The 24,620-nt window shown below is 41.0% G+C and overlaps 1 protein-coding gene across 3 annotated transcripts; it reads right to left on the bottom strand.

The window, feature by feature from the left end:
* Positions 1-24,603, bottom strand: LOC139562402 (uncharacterized). Of its 3 annotated transcripts, none has more exons than XM_071380101.1 (5): positions 24,388-24,603; positions 5,722-5,863; positions 5,215-5,618; positions 4,236-4,467; positions 1-1,529 (listed from the first exon to the last, which is right to left on the bottom strand). In XM_071380101.1, exons 1-5 carry the CDS (start codon positions 24,469-24,471, stop codon positions 1,408-1,410), a joined length of 984 nt encoding a protein of 327 aa, XP_071236202.1. In that variant the 5' UTR covers positions 24,472-24,603; the 3' UTR covers positions 1-1,407. The 3 variants fall into 3 exon arrangements, with proteins under 3 accessions (XP_071236202.1, XP_071236201.1, XP_071236203.1); XM_071380100.1 differs by having other exon boundaries at positions 24,370-24,595; XM_071380102.1 differs by lacking the exon at positions 24,388-24,603 and adding an exon at positions 6,167-6,250.
* Positions 24,604-24,620: the final 17 nt, after the last annotated feature.

Raw genomic sequence — 24,620 nt, 5'->3', positions numbered from 1 at the left:
TTTGAACTTTGTTGTGCTTTTAAAATGGTTGAAAGCATAGCGATAACACATTTAGGTGACAACTGAACCAAAAAATAGACATTGATTTTCCATTGGAATTTGGTTGTACTTTAAGATGGTTGAAAGCATAGTGATAACTTATTAGGAATTCAACAAACTTTTGGCTGTCTTTTTGAATGGTTGAAAATAGGTAGTAATATCGTTGATCAACGTATCAACCAAATAATATCCAATTCTTCACGTTGAAATGAAGTGGTGTGCCCAGTAGGTGGACCACCGTAATGGATATTTCAATTTATCAATGGGCTAGTGATTCATTGCCTATCATCTTCTCCTCTCTCTTTCTCATTTACCGAAAAACTAAGTAGCTTTTAAGCAATTGGTTAATGTGTAATTTCTCAAATCGTTCCGATGACTAGAGGGAGACAACATGAAGGGCAATGAAAAATAGCAGCCTTTTAATGCATTCGCATCAAACATTCAACATCTTGAACCTCAGATATGACCGGATATAAAATAACAACTTGACCGTTCCTCATTACCAACGGTTACATCTAATCCAATACCTCATATATGCATCAGGCCAAATCCCCAGTCATGTTCTCTTCATGTGGGCTCTGTGGACATGGTGAACTTGGGGAGAATGACACACTGTTTAAGTCCTTTAAGATGAATGAATTTCTTCTGTCATCCTCCTGGAGGCTCGGAGTACCTGTGGGTCCATTAGGCATGGGGAGCTGTGACACCTCCAGGGAAGGCTGGGTGGGCGGGGGCCACAAATTGATTCTCCTCTCAGGCGGAAGGAGAGGATTGGAGGGAGAGGGTGCAGAGGGGACCTGGGGGTGGTAATGGAGCTTTTGGAGTGAGCTTAATGCCTAGGATCAGAGAAATCAATGGAGAAATATAGTTTGGCCTCCCTCCAATCCCCTCTTGCCTCCTTTGTCTAGATGGGTAGAGGTCAACGACAGAGAGGCGTCTGTCTGGTAAGACATGACTGAAGCCTCCGGTCCTCCACTGGTTGGTCACACACGGATCAGCAGTCCTGGATCTATGCATCTCTGTCAGTCAGAGAGACTACCCAGGGGATCGTTCACATGTGTGGTTTACGAATGGTTGGTCGGCGACAGAGTGGGGATTTAACCATCAAAGCCGGTTCTTATGTACGTTGTTCCACTGGCTTTAAATCCTTCCTCTATCATTAGCCCATCTTTTGAGTCCTTTTACCATTCTCTTCCACAGAACCTCCAGCAGAAGCCAATGTTTAAGCCAATGTGGAAAAATTCATAGGCAAGACATTCTGCACGCACATGTACTCATATACTGATACAGTTGAACGGTTAATGTGATAAAATACGAGAACTAAAATGTTGATTTGATACAACTGGGTGTGTGGGCAGGAACAGTCCTTCATAGATAACTGGGGTCCCGGTTGGCTCTCCTGGATCGGAACCGGATCTCAGACAGCTTGGAGTTGATGCCGGTGCCAATTTGTCCCTTCCTGGCCAATGGGAAGCGGGCTAGAGTGGCATCTGTGGAGGGAGAGAGCAACAGCACAACAACAGTTGGAGGAGGGAGGACGGCTCAGGAGTGACAGTAAGGAACACAGCCGTTTTTCAGCCCTGCCAGAGCTGTCAGGCCATTAAAAACAAAATGATGATGAATGAAGGGGGCTTACTGGATCGGAAATGGGCCCGGCCGCCTCCGGCACACACACCCTCTCAATCCTCATCCTCTCTAAATCATGTTTCACTTTTTTTTATTGAATTACGGTGGCACAGCACTCAAGCGCAACCTAATAATGCATGTGTAAATGATTCAGTTTTGGGATGCTACTTCAACTGTATCAGTGAGATATAGTGGGGTCCAGAGTTATTGACACCCTTGATAAAGATAATGACGGTATAAAATAATTCATAAAAATACTGAGCTATATTGTATGCTAAAAAAAATTGTGGAACTATATAATTTTATAGTAATGCAACTGCTCAGAGAAAAATACTTTGTTTGTACAGTCCAAAACGTGATTTTCCTGTGTTTTATATACTCTGAACAAAAATATAAACGCAACATGTAAAGTGTTGGCCCCATGTTTCATGAGCTGAAATTAAACAAATCCCAGAAATGTTCCCTACACACAAAAAGCTTATTTGGCATTCTGACTGCAGGAACGTCCACCAGAGCTGTTGCCAGAGAATTTAATATTAATTTCTCTACCATAAGCTGCCTCCAATGTCGTTTTAGAGAATTTGGCAGTACGTCCAACTGGCCTCACAACCACAGACCACGTGTAACCACGCCAGCCCAGGACCTCCGCATCCAGCTTCTTCCCTGCGGGATCGTCTGAAGGGGGGTGGGGGGTGCTGAGGACTATTTCTGTCTGTAATAAAGCCCTTTTGTGGGTAAGAACTAATCCCAAGTGGGTGGGCCTATGCCCTCCAAGGCCCACCCATGGCTGCACCTCTGCCCAGTCAGGTGAAATCCATAGATTAGGGCCTAATGAATTTATTTGAATACACTGATTTCCTTATATGAATTGTAACTCAGTAAAATCTTTGAAATTGTTGCATGTTGTGTTTATAGTTTTGTTCAGTATATATAATTAACCTCAACAGTTATGTTTTGGCCTAGCTTTTTTGGTTACTTGTTAATGGAAGTGTTATTTCCACACTACGGAGGTTGATATAATACTGTGAAATTGTGAAAATGATGATAATTCCCTTTTACTATAAGAGCTGTTTGAAAAGCCTGAAATGTCAGCCTGTTGTTGTCAGATGGGGTTTTGGCCTGCCTGGTGATATCACCAGGCATTAAATTAGTTAATAGATCAATAAGAAAGAGAGCTCCATTCCTCTCTGCAAATAACAGCTAGTTTTCAGTTTACCCTTCCCACTCAGACCACCCCCAGACAGTCCAAGCAAAATTCTTGATTGAGAAATCTCTCTTTCCTAAGAAGCTATTTTTTCTCCCTTTTTTATCATTTTAATTTAAAACAATCACAGTACGGTACTTCATTGTTACCTAGAAATGATTTAATATTGAGATAAAAACGGCTGCATTGGACCGGCTTCCATTGGTCCAAGTAATAATTGTTTTGCTCAAAAAGGCAGGGGTCAAAATAATTGACACCCCTAAATATATATTATGAGGTTGGGAGATTGGAAACCTATCGGGCCTAGCTAAAGCCAACTTCATAAAATTGCTAAGTGGCAAGTAGTAGTACAGAGAAACAACAACAACAAATAATAATTATATACTGTACATATATTTTTCAACATGACAAATCTGAGGGGGCACGTGCCCCTTATGGGTCAAAGATCATACCTCCAAGACATGCTAACCTCCCCTGTTATTGGTAATGGTGAGAGGTTAGCATGTCTTGGAGGTATGATATAAAATGCTAACCTCCCCTGTTATTGGTAATGGTGAGAGGTTAGCATGTCTTGGAGGTATGATATAAAATGCTAACCTCCCCTGTTATTGGTAATGGTGAGAGGTTAGCATGTCTTGGAGGTATGATATAAAATGCTAACCTCCCCTGTTATTGGTAATGGTGAGAGGTTAGCATGTCTTGGAGGTATGATATAAAATGCTAATCTCCCCTGTTATTGGTAATGGTGAGAGGTTAGCATGTCTTGGGGGTATGATCTTTGACCCTCTGTAAATTACCTATAATCAACATGGTAGCATCCACATTAATGTTGAATTATTTAGAAACACATTCTATTCTTATTTATAATAAAAGTGACTCCAAAATGACAATACATTATTTAGAATTCAATTCTGCTGGGTACAAAATAATCTGAAACACAGTCAAAATGAACAACAAATGCATCCAACAAGTTTGGTATTTTGTCCCATATTCCTAATACGCAATGACTACAAACTTGTGACTACAAACTTTTGGACTACTTTACTTATAAGAATGTTTAGTGGTGCCAATAATTTCGATCCCTACCTTTCTGAGCAATTGTATGAGTTTAAAGTAATATAATATCCCAATTATTGGAGCATACAATATCGCTATTTGAATTATTATTTGAATTATTTATTTTATACAGTCATTACTGATCATCTTTATTACAGGTGTCAATCATTTCAGACCCCACCGTATCTTTCTAATGATCGAGAAGGTGAGTGCTTTCACTCCCCAATGAATGACCAAGTGAAATTGGAGAAAAATACAAAGTAAGGTGGTAAAGGTTGTTTGTAAGGCTGAGGATCAGGTAATCACTTACTGTAGATGGCGTTGAGCTTGTGTGGATCCAGGGCGGTGTGGTGGTTGGGGAAGGTTGGTCTGCGGCTCCGCCCCCCTCGCAGGTTGCTGTTCAGCAGGGTGTCCATGTCGAACACGCCCAGCAACAGAGTGCGCGCCATCGCCGTGGGAGACTGCGTCTGATTGGCTGCATGCCAAGACCGCATTTCACAGAAGACGCCGGAACTTGGGTATACCTCTACCACCTGGTTTACCTGCACAGCCAATTGGGAGACAGTTGTGATCAGAATCAAAACCCATTGTCCTTGGGACTATTTGGTTCTATCTGCGCAAAGCATAGTTAGAGATATTGAGCATCACATTTTTCACGTCCCAGATCTCAGAACTGTTTTGTAGTGAATTATTCTTTCATAACTCATTAAGGTCCTCACCTTAAAGGTACCTAAAGTGCAGAGTATCAAAATCCTGAGAGGGGGGTGCAACTGCATATAGAACCTTCTGGCTCTTTAAATGTCAATCTGGGTTCAATAAGGCTATATAAAGACACTTCTGAATTAGACAAGTTCAGTTTTTAAGAAAACTGTAGCTATTTGAATAGATTAATGATAAAATAACACAATTTTACCAAGATAGTCAGACACATCAAATATATAAGAAATGTATTACGATCCTCAGAAATATTATGGTCTTCACTGAACAATACTTAGAGGGAGAAGGCAAAGACGTGTTCCGATTGGTCCGTCTGTATTTGTTCAGGCTTGTGATTGGACTGCAGATAGAACCTTACAGCGCCAAGTTCAAATGGGTTTCTAGTTTTTCATATTTCACATTTTTACTAACTTCTCAGACATATGTAGAACTATCTAAAGCTCCATTATGTGACTAACTCATTTTAGACAAACATTTCAGATAGAACCATATAGTCCCAAGGTCTCGATATGTTAAATGGTGGCTACGTTAACAATCTGTTTTTATCTGGAATGAACAGCAGGTTTCCTTACATGGCCAGTCCCACTAACACAGTGTGTCTCTGAGCATGTCCTCATCCCGGGTAGGTCGGCTGCTGAGCCAAACAGAGAGCTGTGAGGGTCGTCGTCCTCTGTGATGTCACTCAGCTCTAAGTCTCCGTCCACACTGTGCTCACTGATGGCCATCTCGGGTCCAAAGTTTGACATGCTTCCATTCACGTCGTCCTGAGTCATAGCTGAGCGGTTGGACATGGGCTGATGATGAAGTGGGGGACTGAACCCTCGGCCAGAGTGTCCTGACACAGAGTGGTGTGTGTATGTGTAGCTCTCGCCCCTCACTATTGCTGTGGAGACAGCCTGTGGGGACACTGCTGGGTGGGGGGGGTGGTTGGCTTGGCCCAAGTTCTGCCACATGGTAGACAGCAGGTCAGGGATTTCTGAGGGATGACACCACAAAGTTAAGAAGGAACACGCATGAGGGAAAGTGATCAATTTAGAGCAGGTGAATTATAAAACTGTATTGACCTTACTCATCCTCACCCTTTACTAGCATGTTTTGCAGCCATTGGTTTTCAGCCGCCATTTCGGCCTTCTCTTTCTCCAGTTCCCGAACCCGTGACCTGAGGAATTGGAGCTCTGCAGTGTGGGAAGGGTTAAATACATCTGTCTCCATCTTCATGGTCTGTGAAGGAAAGAGAAAAGCAGATGACTGATGAGTGAATGGTTTTGACTTACTTAGGAGAGACTTTCCATCGACTTTAAATGTATTGCCTAGATATACAATGCCTATATATACAGTGCCTTGGAAAGTATTCAGACCCCTTGACTTTTTCCAAATTTTGTTACGTTACAACCTTATTCTAAAATGGCTTAAATGAAGAAGAAAAAATCCTCAGCAATCTACACACAGTACCCCATAATGACAAAGTGAAAACTGTTTTTTATTAAGTTTTGCAAATGTATTAAAAATAAAAAACAGAAATACCTTATTTACAAAAGTATTCAGACCGTTTTGCTATGAGACTCGAAATTGACCTCCGATGCATCCTGTTTCCATTGATCATCATTGAGATGTTTCTACAACTTGATTGGAGTCCACCTGTGGTAAATTCAATTGATTATTGATCATTATACCCTGATGAAGACAGCTTGTCTGTCGAAACGTTGGATATTAGGTTATTAAATTATTGCATCTGAGCTCCTAGACTGTGCGGCTCTCCTTTCATTTTTCAAGTGTTCTATTCCGCTAGCCAGCACCTCGCCTAAATAGGTGTGCGTTTCTTTCGCCTCTAGAAAATTAAATTGATTGGACATGATTTGGAAAGGCACACACCTGTCTATATAAGGTCCCACAGTTGACAGTGCATTTCAGGGCAAAAACCAAGCCATGAGGTTGAAGGAATTGTCCGTAGAGCTCCGAGACGTGATTGTGTCGAAGCACAGATCTGGGGAAGGGTACCAAGAACACAGTGGCCTCCATCATTCTTAAATGAAAGAAGTTTGGAACCCCCAACACTCTTCCTAGAGCTGGCTGCCCAGCCAAACTGAGCAATCAGGGGAGATGGGCCTTGGACAGGGAGGTGACCAAGAACCTGATGGTCACTCTGACAAAGCTCTAGAGTTCCTCTGTGGAGATGGGAGAACCTTCCAGAAGGACAAGCATCTCTGCAGCACTCCACCAATCAGGACGTTAAGGTAGCGGCCAGACGGAAGCCACTCCTCAGTAAAAGGCACATGACAGTCCTCTTAGAGTTTGCCAAAAGGCACCTAAAGACTCTCAAGACCATAAGAAACAAGATTCTCTGGTCTGATGAAACCAAGATTTAACTCTGGCCTGAATGCCAAGTGTCACATTTGGAGGAAATCTGGCACCATCCCTACGGTGAAGCATGGCTGTGGGGGTGTTTTTCAGCAGCAGGGACTGGGAGACTAGTCAGGATTGAGGCAAAGATGAACCGGGCAAAGTACAGAGAGATCCTTGATGAAAACCTGCTCCAGAGCACTCAAGACCTCAGACTGGGGCGAAGGTTCACCTTGCAACAGGACAACAACCCTAAGGACACAGCCAAGACAATGCAGGAGTGGCTTCGGGACAAGTCTCTGAATGTCCTTGAGTGGCCCAGCCAGAGCCCGGACTTGAACCCGATCAAACATCTCTGGAGAGACCTGAAAATAGCTGTGCTGCAACTCTCCCCATCCAACCTGACAGAGCTTGAGAGGATCTGCAGAGATGAATGGGAGAAACTCCCCAAATACAGGTGTGCCATGCTTGTAGTGTCATACCCAAGAAAACTCGAGGCCATAATTGCTGCCAAAGGTGCTTCAACAAAGTACTGAGGAAAGAGTCTGAATACTTAAGTAAATGTGATATTTCTGTTTTTATTTCTAAAAACCTGTTTTTGCTTTGTCATTATGGGGTATTGTGTGTAGATTGTAATAATAAAATAAAAAAATGAATTTTAGAATAATAACAAAATATGGAAAAAGTCAAGGGGTCTGAATACTTTCCGAAGGCACTGTGTATACATATATATTCTTTAGTGATCTAGGTTGTGACGTCAAGCAGAGTATTTAAGTGGCTACAACGCAACAAAGGGGTTGCTGTACACGTAATACACCTCCCATCTATGGCTCTATCACTGCCGTTTGTCACTTTTCTCCATAAAGCAACTAGAGTTGAAGTTGGAAGTTTACATACTCTTAGGTTGGAGTCATTAAAACTCATTTTCAACCACTCCACAAATTTCTTGTTAACAAACTATAGTTTTGGCAAGACGGTTTGGACATATACTTTGTGCATGACACACGTACTTTTTCCAACAATTGTTTACAGACAGATTATTTCCCTGTATCACAATTCCAGTGGGTCAGATGTTTACATACACTAAGTTGACTGTGCCTTTAAACAGCTCGGAAAATTCCAGAAAATTATGTCATGGCTCTAGAAGCTTCTGATTGACTGAAATTATGTACATTAGCCTATTGGAGGTGTACCTGTGGATGTATTTCAAGGTCTACCTTCAAACTCAGTGCCTCTTTGCTTGACATCATGGGAAAATCAAAAGAATCAGCCAAGACGTCAGATTTTTTTCTTAGACCTCCACAAGTCTGGTTCTTCCTTGGGAGCAATTTCCAAAAGCCTGAAGGTACCACATTCATCGGTACAGACAATAGTACACAAGTATAAACACCATGGGACCACGCAGCTGCCATACCGCTCAGGAAGGAGACACATTCTGTCTCCTAGAGATGAACGTACATTGGTGTAAAAAGTGCAAATCAATCCCAGAACAACAGCAAAGGACCTTGTGCAGATGCTGGAGGAAATGGGTACAAAAGTATCTATATCCACAGTAAAATTAGTCCTATATCGACATAACCTGAAAGGCCGCTCAGCAAGGAAGAAGTATTTGCTCCAAAAATGCCATAAAAAAACAGACTACGGTTTGCAACTGCACATGGGGACAAAGATCGTACTTTTTGGAGAAATGTCCTCTGGTTTGATGAAACAAAAATAGAACTGTTTGGCCATAATGACTATCGTTATGTTTGGAGGAAAAAGGGGGAGGCTTGCAAGCCGAAGAACACCATCCCAACCGTGAAGCACGGGGGTGGCAGCATCATGTTGTGGGGGTGCTTTGCTGCAGGAGGGACTGGTGCACTTCACAAAATAGATGGCATCATGAGGAGGGAAATTATGTGGATATATTGAAGCAACATCTCAAGACATCAGTCAGGAAGTTAAAGCTTGGTCGCAAATGGGTCTTCCAAATGAACAATGACCTCAAGCATACATCCAAAGTTGTGGCAAAATGGCTTCAGGACAACAAAGTCAAGATATTGGAGTGCCCATCACAAAGCCCTGACCTCAATCCTATAGAAAATGTGTGTGCAAAACTGAAAAAGCGTGTGCGAGCAAGGAGGCCTACAAATCTGACTCAGTTACACCACCTCTGTCAGGAGGAAGGGGCCAAAATACACCCAGCTTATTGTGGGAAGCTTGTGGAAGGCTACCCGAAACGTTTGACCCAAGTTAAACAATTTAAAGGCAATGCTACCAAATACTAATTGAGTGTATGTAAACTTCTGACCCACTGGGAATGTGATGAAAGAAATAAAAGCTGAAATAAATCATTATCTCTACTATTATTCTGACATTTCACATTCTTAAAATAAAGTGGTGATCCTAACTGACCTAAGACAGGGAATTTTTACTAGGATTAAATGTCAGGAATTGTGAAATACTGATTTTAAATGTATTTGGCTAAGGTGTATGTAAACTTCCGACTTCAGCTGTAGATGTCAAGATCCCAAAGAAGTGGAAGAGGGCATTCAAATCATTAAATTGTAGTTCTTACAGGAATGAAATGGTAACCTCTGTTTTTCAGGACTTTTACAAATGAAAAATAGTCTTGACATTTAAAAAGCTATAATTTCCTCAAAGGCTCTGTGTATTTTTTAACTATTTCTAAGTTTAAATGTGTCACCTTTGACAGAAAATGGTAACAGACATTCACAGAACGCCGTGACAAACACGTATGAAGCAAGAAGGAGGATGAATAACAGCATTTAGGGGTAAAAGAACACTTCCATTAACAAGTTACCAAAAAAGCTAGGCCAAAACATAACTGTTGAGGTTAATTATATATACTGAACAAAACTATAAACACAACATGCAACAATTTCAAAGATTTTACTGAGTTACAGTTCATATACGGAAATCAATTGAAATAAATAAATTAGGCCCTAATCTATGGATTTCACATGACTGGGCAGGGGCACAGCCATGGCTGGGCCTTGGAGGGCAAATGCCCAACCACTGGGGAGCCAGGACCTACCAATCAGAATGAGTTTCTCCCCACAAAAAGGGCTTTATTACAGACAGAAATACTCCTCAGATTCATCAACTGCCCAGGTGCCTGGTCTCAGATGATCCCTCAGGTATAGAAGCCAGATATGGAGGTCCTGGGCTGGCGAGGTTACAAGTGGTCTGTGGTTGTGAGGCCGGTTGGACGCACTGCCAAATTCTCTAAAACAACGGAGGTGGCTTATGGTAGAGAAATTAACATTCAATTATCTGGAAACAGCTCTGGTGGACATTCCTGCAGTCAGAATGTCAACTGCACACTCCCTCAAAACTTGAGACATCTGTGGCAATGTGTTGTGTGACAAAACTGCACATTTTGAAGTGGCATTTTATTGAACCCAGCACAAGGTGCACCTGTGTAATGAGCATGCTGTTTAATCAGCTTTTTTGATATGCCACACCTGTCAGGTGGGTGAATAATCTTGGCAAAGGAGAAATGCTCACTAACAGGGATATAAACACATTTTTGCACAAACTTAGAGATAAATAAGCTTTTTGTGCGTATGGAACATTTCTGGGATCTTTTATTTCAGCTCATGAAACATGGGACCAACACTTTACATGTTGAGTTTATATTTTTCTTCAGTATACATACTTAGAATTCCTCTCACACGGAAACAAAAATGTCACCAGAAAGGCTTTGATGAACATTCAATTAAAATTAAGTTTCATTGTTCTTAAAGTTATCCATTTGTTTTTTCAAAGCTATCAGCTATTCCAGGAAAATAAGATGCCTGAAATTATGGTTGCTCCCTGAAGGGAAAGGGAAAAAAGGGCAAATATTATAATCTGTCATCTCACTCATTAATATGCAAATTGAATCGTGTTTAGTCAATTATTTTACCGTGGAAGTTGGGTTGTTATATGCCACATCATATTTGAAGAGATGCAGAAAACATTACGTTGATGCATTTTCAATTTGAATATTAATGAAGTTTACATCATTTACCAGTTCCCGGATTTAACAGGTCCTTGCATTTATTAAAGTGTACACAACAAACATTTCTACAAGGCAGAGCTAGAAAACAAGGCAATCTGACATGTTGGAATAATCCTAGAATCCCAGTATTTTAGCAGTTCAGCTGTACAGTCTTCTTCGTGCATCCCTCTGACAACAGTGAAATAACATCTAGTGTTATTTTATACAAGTTCTATAGGTGGAAAATACAGAATGAAGCCGATACTGGGCATTTCCATGTAAAAGGACCCATGACCACCAGCATGTGAAGTCCATAGGAGTATGTCAAATTGGGTGTCAAATTAAAGTTAAAAATCTATATATATTTTTAAAAATAAAAGCATATACATTTTTCAAAAAATTAGGAATAAGTAATGGATTTGATTTCTGGTCAAACAGAGGGGTCTTAGAAAACATCTACCAGAAAAAGTCTTAAAAGGTATTAGAAATACATCAAAACACAAATGTGAAGTAAAGACCCCTGTCAACTAATATCAACACTATAGTTTGAGAAATTAGTTGCATTCTGTAAGTTTAACAAACACAAACTTGTGCCGTGTAATTCCATTACCAAAATCCCACACATCTTCAAGATAATTTCAAATTTCTCTCCCTCAGAGAGGATAATGAAAGTTCACAGAAGTAACGTAAAAGGTAAAGGTAGACCTACCAATTAAATATAGTGTTTTTATTGATATCAAGTTTATGAATTATTAAAGATACACTATGCAGAAATAACTATGCCATTTCCTGGTTGCAAAAATTCTAATAGCCTAATTTTAGTTTGTGACAAAACAAGCAAGTATAGTGTGGAAAATCATTGTAACATCTAAACTGCTGTGAAATATATTTTCCTTAACCATAAATATTGTACAAAACCGAAATAAAAAATAAAACTTAAGCACGGGAAGCATAGAAATAATGCACAGATCTACCGCTTTTTAGACTTGCTTTCAATGAGAATGATAGATTTATAACACATTTCTATATGCATTTGGTCGGGTTGCCCAAAGAGAGACATATTGCAGCTTTAAGTGATTAAAACACGTAATTATATTACCAAATCCATAATGGAAGTACTGAATAATCTGTAATGGAATTACTACTTTTAAAATTGGCTACAATGTGAAATCATAGTATTCACAACCCCCAGTTTGGTCAGCTGCTACTATCCTCTCTTCCACTGGCATACTGATAACTGTTTTCTTTCTCTTTCTGTCATCTGGTGGTCAAAGCAAGACTGTGAAAACAGTCTGGACAACCCCTCCCTCTCACTCTCCCTCTCTCTGCCTCGCTCTCCCTCCTTCTCCAGTTAATGTAATCTCTACCGGCTCTTACTGACTGACACCTACCAGCTACCCTCTTTTCATTTACTGTAACAAACATCCTCATCCACTGAGCACCGACTGACATCGGATGTCCATGGATGTTGAAAAGTAGTTGAAATTTGGTCTAGCCGCCCTGGCTGGACCAAATCTGAACCAATCATAGACGTCTATGTTTCACAAGTTTGGACAGCACAGTACAGTAGACCACAACAGAGAACAGTAAAGTACAGTAAAGAAAAGTAGAACACAGTGCTACAGTACCATTCAGTACAGTAGAGCACACTAGAGTAGAGTACAGTATAATGTATTGCATTGTACTCCACTGTAGTGTACTGAACTCTACTCTACTGTAGTGATGGGGGGGAAATCAATACAGTTACATATTGGGATATAATTTTTTACGATATAATGTATCGTTTTGACAATGTCGCAATATCATTTTTGTGCTAGTTGGCTGTACCTGTACCAAAACGCCAGAATTTTTTCTTCATAGCGTTTTCGCCATCTTCTTTTAAAATAGGGAGCCAATTTGTTTTCAGCATTTTAATTTCTATTTCTCATGGCTCTCTCTTGTCCCGCTGAAGCAGACACACGGTGAGCAATGTTTGGAACCTTGAATCGCAATACATACAGAATCGTGAGAATAGCAATACATATCGCCACCTACAGTTGAAGTCGGAAGTTCACATACACCTTAGCCAAATACATTTAAACTGAAATTTTCACAATTCCTGACATTTACTCCGAGTAGAAATTCCCTATCTTAGGTCAGTTAGGATCACCACTTTAATTTAAGAAAGTGAAATGTCAGAATAATAGTAGAGAGAATGATTTATTTCAGCTTTTATTTCTTTCATCACATTCCCAGTGGGTCAGAAGTTTACATACACTCAATTAGTATTTGGTAGCATTGCCTTTAAATTGTTTAACTTAGGTCAAATGTTTCGGGTAGCCTTCCACAAGCTTCTCACAATAATTTGGGTGCATTTTTGCCCATTCCTCCTGACAAAGCTGGTGTAACTGAGTCAGGTTTGTAGGCCTCCTTGCTCACACACGCTTTTTCAGTTCTGCCCACACATTGTCTATAGGATTGAGGTCAGGACTTTGTGTTGGCCACTCCAATACCTTGACTGTGTTGTCCTTAAGTCATTTTGCCACAACTTTGGAAGTATGCTTGGGGTCATTGTCCATTTGGAAGACCCATTTGCGACCAAGCTTTAACTTCCTGACTGACGTCTTGTGATGTTGCTTCAATATATCCACATAATTTTCCTCCATCATGACACCATCTATTTTGTGACGTGCACCAGTCCCTCCTGCAGCAAAGCACCCCCACAACATGATGCTGACACCCCCGTGCTTCACGATTGGGATGGTGTTCTTCAGCTTGCAAACCTCCCCCTTTTTCCTCCAAACAGGACAATGGTCATTATGGCCAAACAGTTCTATTTTTGTTTCATCAGACCAGAGGACATTTCTCCAAAAAGTACAATCTTTGTTCCCATGTGCAGTTGCAAACTGTAGTCTGGCTTTTCTATGGCAGTTTTTGAGCAGTGGCTTTTTCCTTGCTGAGCGGCCTTTCAGGTTATGTCGATATAGGACACGTTTTACTGTGGATATAGATACTTTTGTACCCGTTTCCTCCAGCATCTTCGCAAGGTCCTTTGCTGTTGTTCTGGGATTGATTTGCACTTTTCGCACCAAAGTACGTTCATCTCTAGGAGACAGAGCGCGTCTCCTTCCTGAGTGGTATGACGGCTGCATGGTCCCATGGTGTTTATACTTGTGTACTATTGTTTATACAGATGAACATGGTACCGTCTGGCATTTGGAAATTGCTTCCAAGGATGAACCAGACTTGTGGAGGTCTGCAAGTTTTTGGCTGATTTCTTTTGATTTTCCAATGATGTCAAGCAAATAGGCACTGAGTTTGAAGGTAGTCCTTGAAATACATCCACAGGTACACCTCCAATTGACTCAAATTATGTCATTTAGCCTATCAGAAGTTTCTAAAGTCATGACATCATTTTCTGGAATTTTCCAAGCTGTTTAAAGGCACAGTCAACTGAGTGTATGTAAACTTCTGACCCACTGGAATTGTGATACAGTGAATTATAAGTGAAATAATCTGTCTGTAAACAATTGTTGGAAAAATTACTTGTGTCATGCACAAAGTAGATGTCCTAACCGACTTACCAAAACTATAGTTAGTTAACAAGAAATTTGTGGAGTGGTTGAAAAACGAGTTTTAATGACTCCAACCTAAGTGTATGTAAACTTCCAACTTAACAAGAAATTTGTGGAGTGGTTGAAAAACGAGTTTTAATGACTCCAACCTAAGTGTATGTAAACTTCCAACTTCAACTGTAAGTATCATGATAATATCGCATCGCGAGGTCCTTGGCAATTCCCAGCCCTACTCTACTATGCTGTGTGGTGCTGTACTCTACTGTGCAGTACAGTCATGTCCAAACTTGTGAAACATAGAGGTCTATGATTGTGTCAAATTTGGTCTGGCCTGGTAACGGGCATGTGGGGGAGGGTTCTTGAAATGCAACATCCAATCAAAATCTTGACGCTGGGAACCAGCAGACCATTCACTCTGTTTTTGTAAAACAAAATTCTCCAGACCTCCCATTCTTTCTGCAGACCTCTTTGAGTCTTAATTCAGAGCAGATATTTAAAAGAGTTTTTGGAAAATGTGGTCGCATAAAAAAACTGGGAGATTTTACTGTAATTCTGAACAGAAACTTTGCCGCTGTACAGTTCTTCCAGTAAATGTGTTTTGTGTGAAATGTTCTGTGTAAATTGTTCAACGTAGTCTTTGTGCATAAAGTTGCATGGTTTATTAAACTTTGAAACCAATGGTTTCGTTTGGCATACATTTTAAAGTGAAAAATCTGAGTCACAGCGTAATTCCGTTACTGTGGAATTGCCCTACTACACTGAACAAAATGATAAACACAACATGTAAAGTGTTGGTCCGTGTTTCATGAGCTGAAATAAAATATCCCAGAAATGTTCCAAAAGCACAAAACGCTTATTTCTCTCAAATTGTGTGCACAAATTGGTTTACAACTCTGGTAGTGAGCATTTCTCCTTTGCCAAGATAATCCATCCACCTGACAGGTGTGGCATACCAAGAAGCTGATTAAACAGCATGATCATTACACAGGTGCACCTTATGCTGGAGACTAGGGTTGCAAAGGGTCGGAAACTTTTCGGTAAATTTCCGAAATTGAGAAGTTAAGCCCTGGAATTTGGGGAATTTTGCTTAAATTCGTCAAAAAAGTTAGTTTATAATAGTGAACCTTTTATGTGGGATACACATAAGGCAATTCTAGGTCTTGTGGCATATTTTGGTTAAACTATCCCCAATTCAATGGAATTGCAACCCTCTGCATGCACAGTGCACTCTTCCATCACATGTACAGCTGATTCTCTAGATCATATATGTCAGAGTCAAGGCCCGCGGGCCACATCCGGCCCGCGAGAAGGTTTTTTACGGCCCCTGGGATGATCTTGATTTATTATTAGAACCGGCCCGCAGACCGCAGCAAGCCGGCAGCCCGCAGATCTTTTACACGCACCAATACTACATTTCCCACAATGCAACGGTGACGCACCGAGCAGTAGGCTGCTGTGTAAATGAGATGGAGCTGCCTTGGGAAAAACTCGTGGGTTTGACAACCGACGGAGCACCTGCGATGTGTGGACACAGGAGCGGACTGGTGGCGAAGATACGGGAAAAGATGCAAGAGGAAAACGCGACAGGTGAGCTGACAGCTTATCATTGTATCATACACCAGGAAGCGTTGTGCGGTAAAGCCTTGAAAATGGAGCATGTAATGAGCATCATCACGCGCACAGTTAACTTTATCAGAGCCAAAGGTTTGAATCACCGCCAGTTCAAGGCATTTCTGACGGAGTTAGAAACGGAGCATGGTGATTTGCCTTATCACACAGAGGTGCGATGGCTAAGCCAGGGAAAGGTGCTTCAAAGATGTTTCGAGCTTCGTGAGGAGATTTGTCTGTTCTTGGACAGCAAAGGGAAAGACACAACACAACTCCGAGACGAAATGTTTCTGTGTGAAATGGCTTTTCTGTGTGACATTACGAGTCATCTGAATGCAATGAACTTGCAGCTGCAGGGTCGGGATCATGTCATCTCTGATATGTACAGTACAGTGAAGGCATTTAAAACCAAACTGACTCTGTGGGAGACGCAGATGCGGAAAGAAAATTTGAGCCACTTTCCCAGCTGCCAGACCATGAAAGAGAAGCTCTCTACCAGTGCGTTCCCGAGCGCACAGTTGGCTGATAAAATAGGTATGCTTGCCGCTGACTTTCGACGCCGATTTGCTGACTTTGAAGCACAAAAAAGCAGGTTGGAACTGCTCGGTAACCCATTTGCTGTTGACGTGGAAAGCTCACCACCAAACCTCCAAATGGAGTTGATTGACCTCCAATGCAATGATGCACTGAGGGCAAAATATGCGGCAGTGGGTGCTGCGGAGTTCGCCCGTTTCCTCCCCGACACAATGCCCCAGCTGCGCATCCAGGCTGCTCAAACGTTGTCTATGTTTGGCAGCACATACCTGTGTGAACAACTGTTTTCTTTGATGAACCTGAACAAAACATCACACAGAAGTCGACTTACTGCTGAACACCTCCACTCAATTCTGAGGATTTCCTCAGCTCAGAGCCTTACCCCGAACATTGATGAACTTGTGGAAAAGATGGGACACCACCAAGTATCACCCTCAACCTCAAACAAGTGAACATTACTGTGCAATCACATATTTAGAGTTTTTACTCAGTTCAAGTTTAAAAGTTAAAGTTTAATATTTGTTTTCACTGCATGTTACTTCTCCTTAAACAAAGTGTTGTTTTTGATTAATAGATTTTTGCACTTTATTTTATTGTATTTCAATCCAATTATATTTTAAAAATATTTCAGTTGAGTGGATGATAGAAAATTGCTATTATTGTTTTTTTCTTTGAAGTAAATTTAGCCCACTTTTGCTAAAATAGAAAATATAGGCTACTGATGGTGCCTTGAATACCGGTTTCTTTCATTTAATGTTCATGTTATGGGGATTTTTATATAAAGGAAATTTGTCTTTTGTGTCTGTTGAAAATTAAAGATTACTGACAGAGCCATAAGAAAATATTGCTTTATTTATCTGATCATATTGGAATATATTTGTTAGGTTTTCAGTAGGTTCAATTAGGTTCACTAGACTATATGCGTCATTTAAAAATTTTTCAATGAACATTCGAACAGTCCGGCCCTCGGCTTGTAGCTAAGTTTTTTATTTGGCCCTCCGTCCATTTGACTTTGACACCCCTGCTCTAGATCTTGCACACAAATGAGATGCTATTGAGCCCACACTACTACACTGTCTGAGCCAAGGACTACATGCTCTCTGGTAAGTTTTGATTACAATACTGGGTGGGGTGAATATATTTTATATGACATACATGATTTTTTGTTAACTAGTAAATAGTAGCCTACAGCAAAGTGTGTTTAAATCATTTCTAACTTAACAATTTCTGCTAGTTAGTTTTTGCTACCATGTGGGTTTTAGCTTGCTTGAGCCTGCTAACTGAGGAGTGTTAATTCACCTGGTTTCATACATTATTAATTTTAAAACATTTATTTTACAAAGGAGTTGTTTAATCTAACTGCTGAACTATTTATCTGTACATGGAATTGTATTTTTATTTATTTTTTTACTCCTTTTTTTCTAATCTTTACAGGAAAATTCCACGGGCACTATCTAATGTGTGGAGACATTTCACTGCAGCTAATGTAGAAGGAAAAGCTGTGTAGATTTGCAAATACTGTGCCAAATCATATGTGAAGAATGCAACAAAGATGCAGAATCATCTGGCCAAGTGCATAAAGTTCCCTCAACAACAAAAGTCGCTCTACTCCTATTCGAGGTGAAAATGATGAATCAGATACCTTATCGATAGCAACAGCTCATGCTCCTCTTGGAATAAGACGTTTTTTTACTCAATGGAGGAACATAGTCAGATAAATGCTGATTAATTAATGTCTTGCTCGAGCTGTTTATGCAACTGGTTCACCTCTGATGCTCACAGGCAATGTGTATTGGAAGAGATTTCTGAATGTTCTGCGCTCAGCATACACCTGTCATACATGTCATACACATGTTGTCATCATGTCTGACAGTCTCCTGGAGGGGAAGGAGTCTCTCCAATAAATGGCTATATCACAGTCTGCCGATATGGACAGCCCCATCAAGAGGATCTTCATGGATTATGTATTTTGGGAGAGAGTGGTAGGCAGCCTGAAACCTATAGCAGTAGCCATTGCACGGATTGAGGGAGGAAATGCCATCCTGTCTGATGTTCAGACTGCTTGCAGATGTAAGAGAAGAAATCCATACTGCCCTGCCCACTTCACTGTTGCTCCAAGCAGAGGAAACTGCAGTTCTGAAATACATCAAAAAGCATGAAGACTTCTGCCTGATGCCCATACACGCCGCAGCGTACATGTTGGATCCCAAGTATGCTGGCAAGAGCATCCTGTCTGGTGCAGAGATCAACAAGGCCTATGGTGTCATCACTACCGTGTCTCGCCACTTTGGCCTGGATGAGGGTAAGGTTCTTGGCAGTCTGGCGAAGTACACTTCCAAGCAAGGGCTTTGGGATGGTGATGCAATATGGCAGTCATGCCAACATATCTCATCAGCCCCCTGGTGGAAGGGACTTTGTGTATCTGAGGCTCTTTCCCCTGTTGCCTCAATCATCCTCCAAATCCACCAACATCAGCCGCCTCAGAGCGCAACTGGTCCTTGTTTGGGAACACACACACCAAAGCACGCAACAGGCTGACAAATACAAGGATGGAAAAATTGGTGGCCATCCGGGCAAATTTGAGGCTTTTTGAGCCTGACAACGAGCCACCCTCAACAAGGTTGAAAAGTGACAGTGAAAATGAGGCCTCAGAGTCTGATGTTCAAGAGGTGGACATTGAGGAGGTCCAAGGAGAAGACATGGAAGCCTGAGAGGAATACAACCAAAGCTTTAGTTTCTAGACTATCATTTTACAGATGTACAGTTGAAGTCGGGAGTTTACATAAACAATTTTTAATGACTCCAACCTAAGTGTTTAAACCACTCCACAAATTTCTTGTTAAAAAACTATAGTTTTGGCAAGTCGGTTAGGACATCTACTTTGTGCACGACACAAGTCATTTTTTCCAACAATTGTTTACAGACAGATTATTTCACTTATAATTCACTGTATCACAATTCCAGTGGGTCAGAAGTTTACATACACTAAGTTGACTGTGCCTTTAAACAGCTTGGAAAATTCCAGAAAATTATGTCATGGCTCTAGAAGCTTCTGATAGGCTAAATTACATCATTTGAGTCAATTGGAAGTGTACCTGTGGATGTATTTCAAGGCCTACCTTCAAACTCAGTGCCTCTTTGCTTGACATCATGGAAAAATCAAAAGAAATCAGCCAAGACCTCAGAAAAAAAATGTAGATCTCCAGAAGTGTGGTTCATCCTTGGGAGCAATTTCCAAATGCCCGAAGGTACCACGTTCATCTGTACAAACAATCGTACGCAAGTATAAACACCATGGGACCATGCAGCCGTCATACCACTCAGGAAGGAGACGCGCTCTGTCTCCTAGAGATGAACGTACTTTGGTGCGAAAAGTGCAAATCAATCCCAGAACAACAGCAAAGGACCTTGCGAAGATGCTGGAGGAAACGGGTACAAAAGTATCTATATCCACAGTAAAACGTGTCCTATATCGACATAACCTGAAAGGCCGCTCAGCAAGGAAAAAGCCACTGCTCATAGAATAGAAAAGCCAGACTACAGTTTGCAACTGCACATGGGAACAAAGATTGTACTTTTTGGAGAAATGTCCTCTGGTCTGATGAAACAAAAATAGAACTGTTTGGCCATAATGACCATTGTCCTGTTTGGAGGAAAAAGGGGGAGGTTTGCAAGCCGAAGAACACCATCCCAATCGTGAAGCACGGGGGTGTCAGCATCATGTTGTGGGGGTGCTTTGCTGCAGGAGGGACTGGTGCACGTCACAAAATAGATGGTGTCATGATGGAGGAAAATTATGTGGATATATTGAAGCAACATCTCAAGACATCAGTCAGGAAGTTAAATCTTGGTCGCAAATGGGTCTTCCAAATGGACAATGACCCCAAGCATACTTCCAAAGTTGTGGCAAAATGGCTTCAAGACAACACAGTCAAGGTATTGGAGTGCCATCACAAAGCCCTGACCTCAATCCTACAGAAAATTTGTGGGCAGAACTGAAAAAGCGTGTGTGAGCAAGGAGGCCTATAAACCTGCTTCAGTTACACCAGCTCTGTCAGGAGGAACGGGCCAAAATGCACCCAACTTATTGTGGGAAGCTTGTGGAAGGCTACCCGAAACGTTTGACCCAAGTTAAACAATTTAAAGGCAATGCTACCAAATACTAATTGAGTGAATGTAAACTTCTGACCCACTGGGAATGTGATGAAAGAAATAAAAGCTGAAATAAATCAATCATTCTCTTAACTATTATTCTGACATTTCACATTCTTAAAATAAATTGGTGATCCTAACTGACATAAGACAGGGAATTTTTACTAAGATTAAATGTCAGGAATTGTGAAAAGCTGAGTTTAAATGTATTTGGCTAAGGTGTATGTAAACTTCCGACTTCAACTGTATGTTCAAAACGTTTTTGGGAGATGCGATGGATCATTGGGGATCATTCAATATTCCCTTTCTTTTGTTGTTCAGTGAAATCAAGAGAAGAGAAGAAGAGTCGACTCATTTAATTAAAGTTCAATTCGTAACTAAATTGTTTTTTTTGTTTTTTATTGGAAGGATTTAGTCCTTTGCAATTATGTCTACTTATGATAAGGTAAAAGGTTTATGTTTCTGTCTCCATATGATATGGTAAATATATCCAATGCAAAAAACATCTACATTTAAATGGTATTAATATTAATTTGCATATATTTCTGTTAATTTCCATATATTCCCGTTAATTCCCATATATTCCCACGGAAAGTTTCCACCTCTCCAAAATGTGAAACCCTACTTAAAACAATAAAAGGCTACTCTAAAATGTGTAGTTTTGTCACACAACGCCACAGATGCCTCAAGTTGAGGGAGCGTGCAATTGGCATGCTGACTGCAGGAATGTCCACCAGAGCTGTTGCCAGAGAATTTAATGTTAATTTCTCTACCATAAGCCGCCTCCATCGTAGTTTTAGAGAATTTAGCAGTATCCAACCGGCTTTACAACCGCAGACCACGTGTAACCATGCCAGCCCAGGATCTCCACATCCGGGTTGTTCACCTGTGAGATCGTCTGAGACCAGCCACCAGGTCAGCTGATGAAACTGAGGAGTATTTCTGTCTGTAATAATGCCCTTTTGTGGGGAAAAACTTAGCTGATTAGCTGGGCCTGGCTCCCCAGTGGGCTCCCCATGGCTGCGCCGCCGCCATGTGAAATCCATAGATGAGGACTTTATTTATTTATTTCAATTGACTGATTTCCTTATATGAACTGTAACTCAGTAAAATCATTGAGTATATATTTTTGTTCAGTATACATATATTTTAGTTGATACGACTATATTCTGATCATCAGAACATTATATCTCTAAAAAGGGTGTCAAACCTGGGCCACATTCAGCAGGACACAATAGTGTGAAACGTTTGACTCAACAGAAACGATGCTGTTCTGAACGACCAGTTGAAGAACGTTGTGATTATGGTGTCCCAGATGTAAGAACGTGCCGTAAACTAACTCCACCGCTTAACTACATAGTTTCACTACATTTAACCCCCTTTGACCTCCTTTCCCACGAGACAGCGCCCCATGTTGGGCACCATTGTCGTGGGTGGGATCTGAACACGGGTCTCCCACGGGAAAAACGTCTTAACTGCTACACCAAAGCCGTGTTCGAATAGCCATACTAACATACTGTATATCACATACTTAATGAGTATATACTACATACTGTAACGACCCTGGGATTATAAGCGCGCATATCGAATCTGCCGCAGGAGCATGCTTTTGCGGCACAGTCGATAGTGCGCTGGACTTCGGGCTAGAAGGTTGAGGGTTCGAGACCTGCTCCCTGCCTGTTTCATTACAATACTATGAGTTCATTTTAGTACACTGTAAATGAACAGTATGCTTTCAATTGAGTGTACTAGCTCTTCGCCTGTCTACCAGAAGTTGATATTGTTGCTATGCTAGCTAGTTAGCATAACAAATTACTAGTTAGACATTTTACGACTTCGGGTATGTTCTTAAATTCAATGTGGAGTGCGATCGTAAATTCAGAGCGTTGTCAGATTGTCCGTTTGTAAATTCGGAGTGCACACTGGAGAAGTAGGGTTGATTTGAGCGTTCTGACCATACAACGGCAGTCAAGCACCCAAGCTAACGCTGGCTAGCTTGCTAGCTACTTCCAGACACAAATGAGATTGACCACTCTGACCATTATACTCGCCCTAGCAGAGCTGGTTAGGAAGTTTTCATGTTATCCAGAGCGTTGGTGACTAACTAGGTTACAGGCAACAATTTAATTGCGCCTTTTGCAGATGTGTACTGACACCGGCCATATTCAACGGGAGTTGAGCGCTCATAAATTCATTATTCTGCGCTCTAGTACACTCAGATGAGATTGCCCTGAAATCGGAGTAGATAGTCAGAGTGAATTTACGAAAGCACCCGAATGTCCATTGAGAAAGCACAACAACTATACCATTTAGCTAAGCTAAGAATGACGGGAATAATCAAGTCAATAAACGTTGGTAGTTAGTTAGATAACCCCTAGTATACTGGCAAGTTTGATGTATAAGTAGCCAACTAACATACCGGTAGATACTACTGTAATTATATGCTATGTGGTTCGTAAGGACAGTGTAGCTAACAAATTGTCAGCCAACATAACGTGTAAGGTAACTTATTTGAAAAGTCATTACTTTATTACATTGCTCAACATTTTCTTAACATTTGTCATCATTAGTTAAAGCAATACATTTGCATCTGCTCTCGTTGTACTTCAGCTGCATATTTTCCACCATTTTCTTCAAATCTGAAAATAACATGTAGCCACTCCTATTTCCTGAAGAATTGCATTATGGGCCCTAAAGTACGGAAATAGTGTCCTCTGCCTATACTTCATATTTTGGCGAATTTAGTATGACATCCGGGAACTTTTGGCATACTAACTATATCCATACTATGACCAATAAGCATACTATATACTCAATTCACATCACAAATAGTTCAGTTAGTATGAGTTTTCAAACACAGCTCAAGAGTTCCTTCCCAGCTAGAAGTGAACTGTGAAGGCGTTGCATGCCTGTCCAGGCATGGTGAGATCTTGCAGGCATCTGCAATGTAATCTGGCAGGTACATCTCTTTTGGTCCTGTTCACCTGCTCAGATGTTACTGACACATGCCAGATCTTATAAAGCCTGGATAGGTATTTTACATATCAGATAACCACATCGTATGTAATAGCAATCTGCTTCCCGACGGCACAGTAGATGTGGTTGACGCATGCAACATCTGAGCAGAAATAAACCCTTGCCTTGTGATTGGTTCACCTGTTGTGTATGGCAGGTGATATACTGTACTAGCTAATTAGCCCAATTAAGCAACTACTCATGCCACAGCAGTGTCATGTGCTGGAGGGCCAATGGACTCTCTTTCTCTAGTTGGCTTCCGAATTTGAATAGCATACATTGAAGATAGCATCACTAGGCTTCGCATTTAGTATTAACGTTACTCTTTGTAGCTACAGTAGTTAGCTAGCTGACCGCTAGTGTGTGGATGGTCTATCATCCTAAAACCGAGTTGGTGGATTGATTCCATGATATGCAGCTTGAACGAACACTCCGTACGCCAATGTAGTATTACAGTTAATGTTTCCAAATGTGACCACACAAACACTAATGTGCAATTATTTGAAGTAGCTAGCTATACAGAGGGGAAAACATCTTACTCTATTGCCAATGCTAACCGTCTCTATTCTTTGTTGTAGGATGCATTCTTGATTCCGCTCCCCCTCACATTTAGACGGCTGTGGTTCCGGCATTTCTTGCATATTATCGTAAAGAATATCCTAAAAGTAACTCGTCGTTTCTTCCTTAAATGGTAATGTCTCCGTTTCAATATGCAATAGTCGCGTGTTTGTTGTCATCAACTGACATCAAATCAAAACATTGAAAGTGAAAGCAAGCATGCTGTCAAAAA

Source organism: Salvelinus alpinus, chromosome 32 (assembly GCF_045679555.1).
Source record: "Salvelinus alpinus chromosome 32, SLU_Salpinus.1, whole genome shotgun sequence".
Taxonomy (NCBI): domain Eukaryota; kingdom Metazoa; phylum Chordata; class Actinopteri; order Salmoniformes; family Salmonidae; genus Salvelinus; species Salvelinus alpinus.
The sequence above is the reverse complement of the archived record's forward strand: the minus strand, read 5'-3'. Positions and strand labels throughout refer to the sequence as shown.

Bases quoted from the DNA above. Each gene is read 5' to 3' on its own strand.
- LOC139562402 (XM_071380100.1), bottom strand. From the start codon at position 24,471: ATGCAAGAAATGCCGGAACCACAGCCGTCTAAATGTGAGGGGGAGCGG. The intron at 5,864-24,369 runs GTAAGATGTTTT...TTTCCTTCACAG, and splicing joins CGGTTAGCATTGGCAATAGA to ACCATGAAGATGGAGACAGA. The intron at 4,468-5,214 runs GTAAGGAAACCT...TTGGCTGTGCAG, and splicing joins GTGTTAGTGGGACTGGCCAT to GTAAACCAGGTGGTAGAGGT.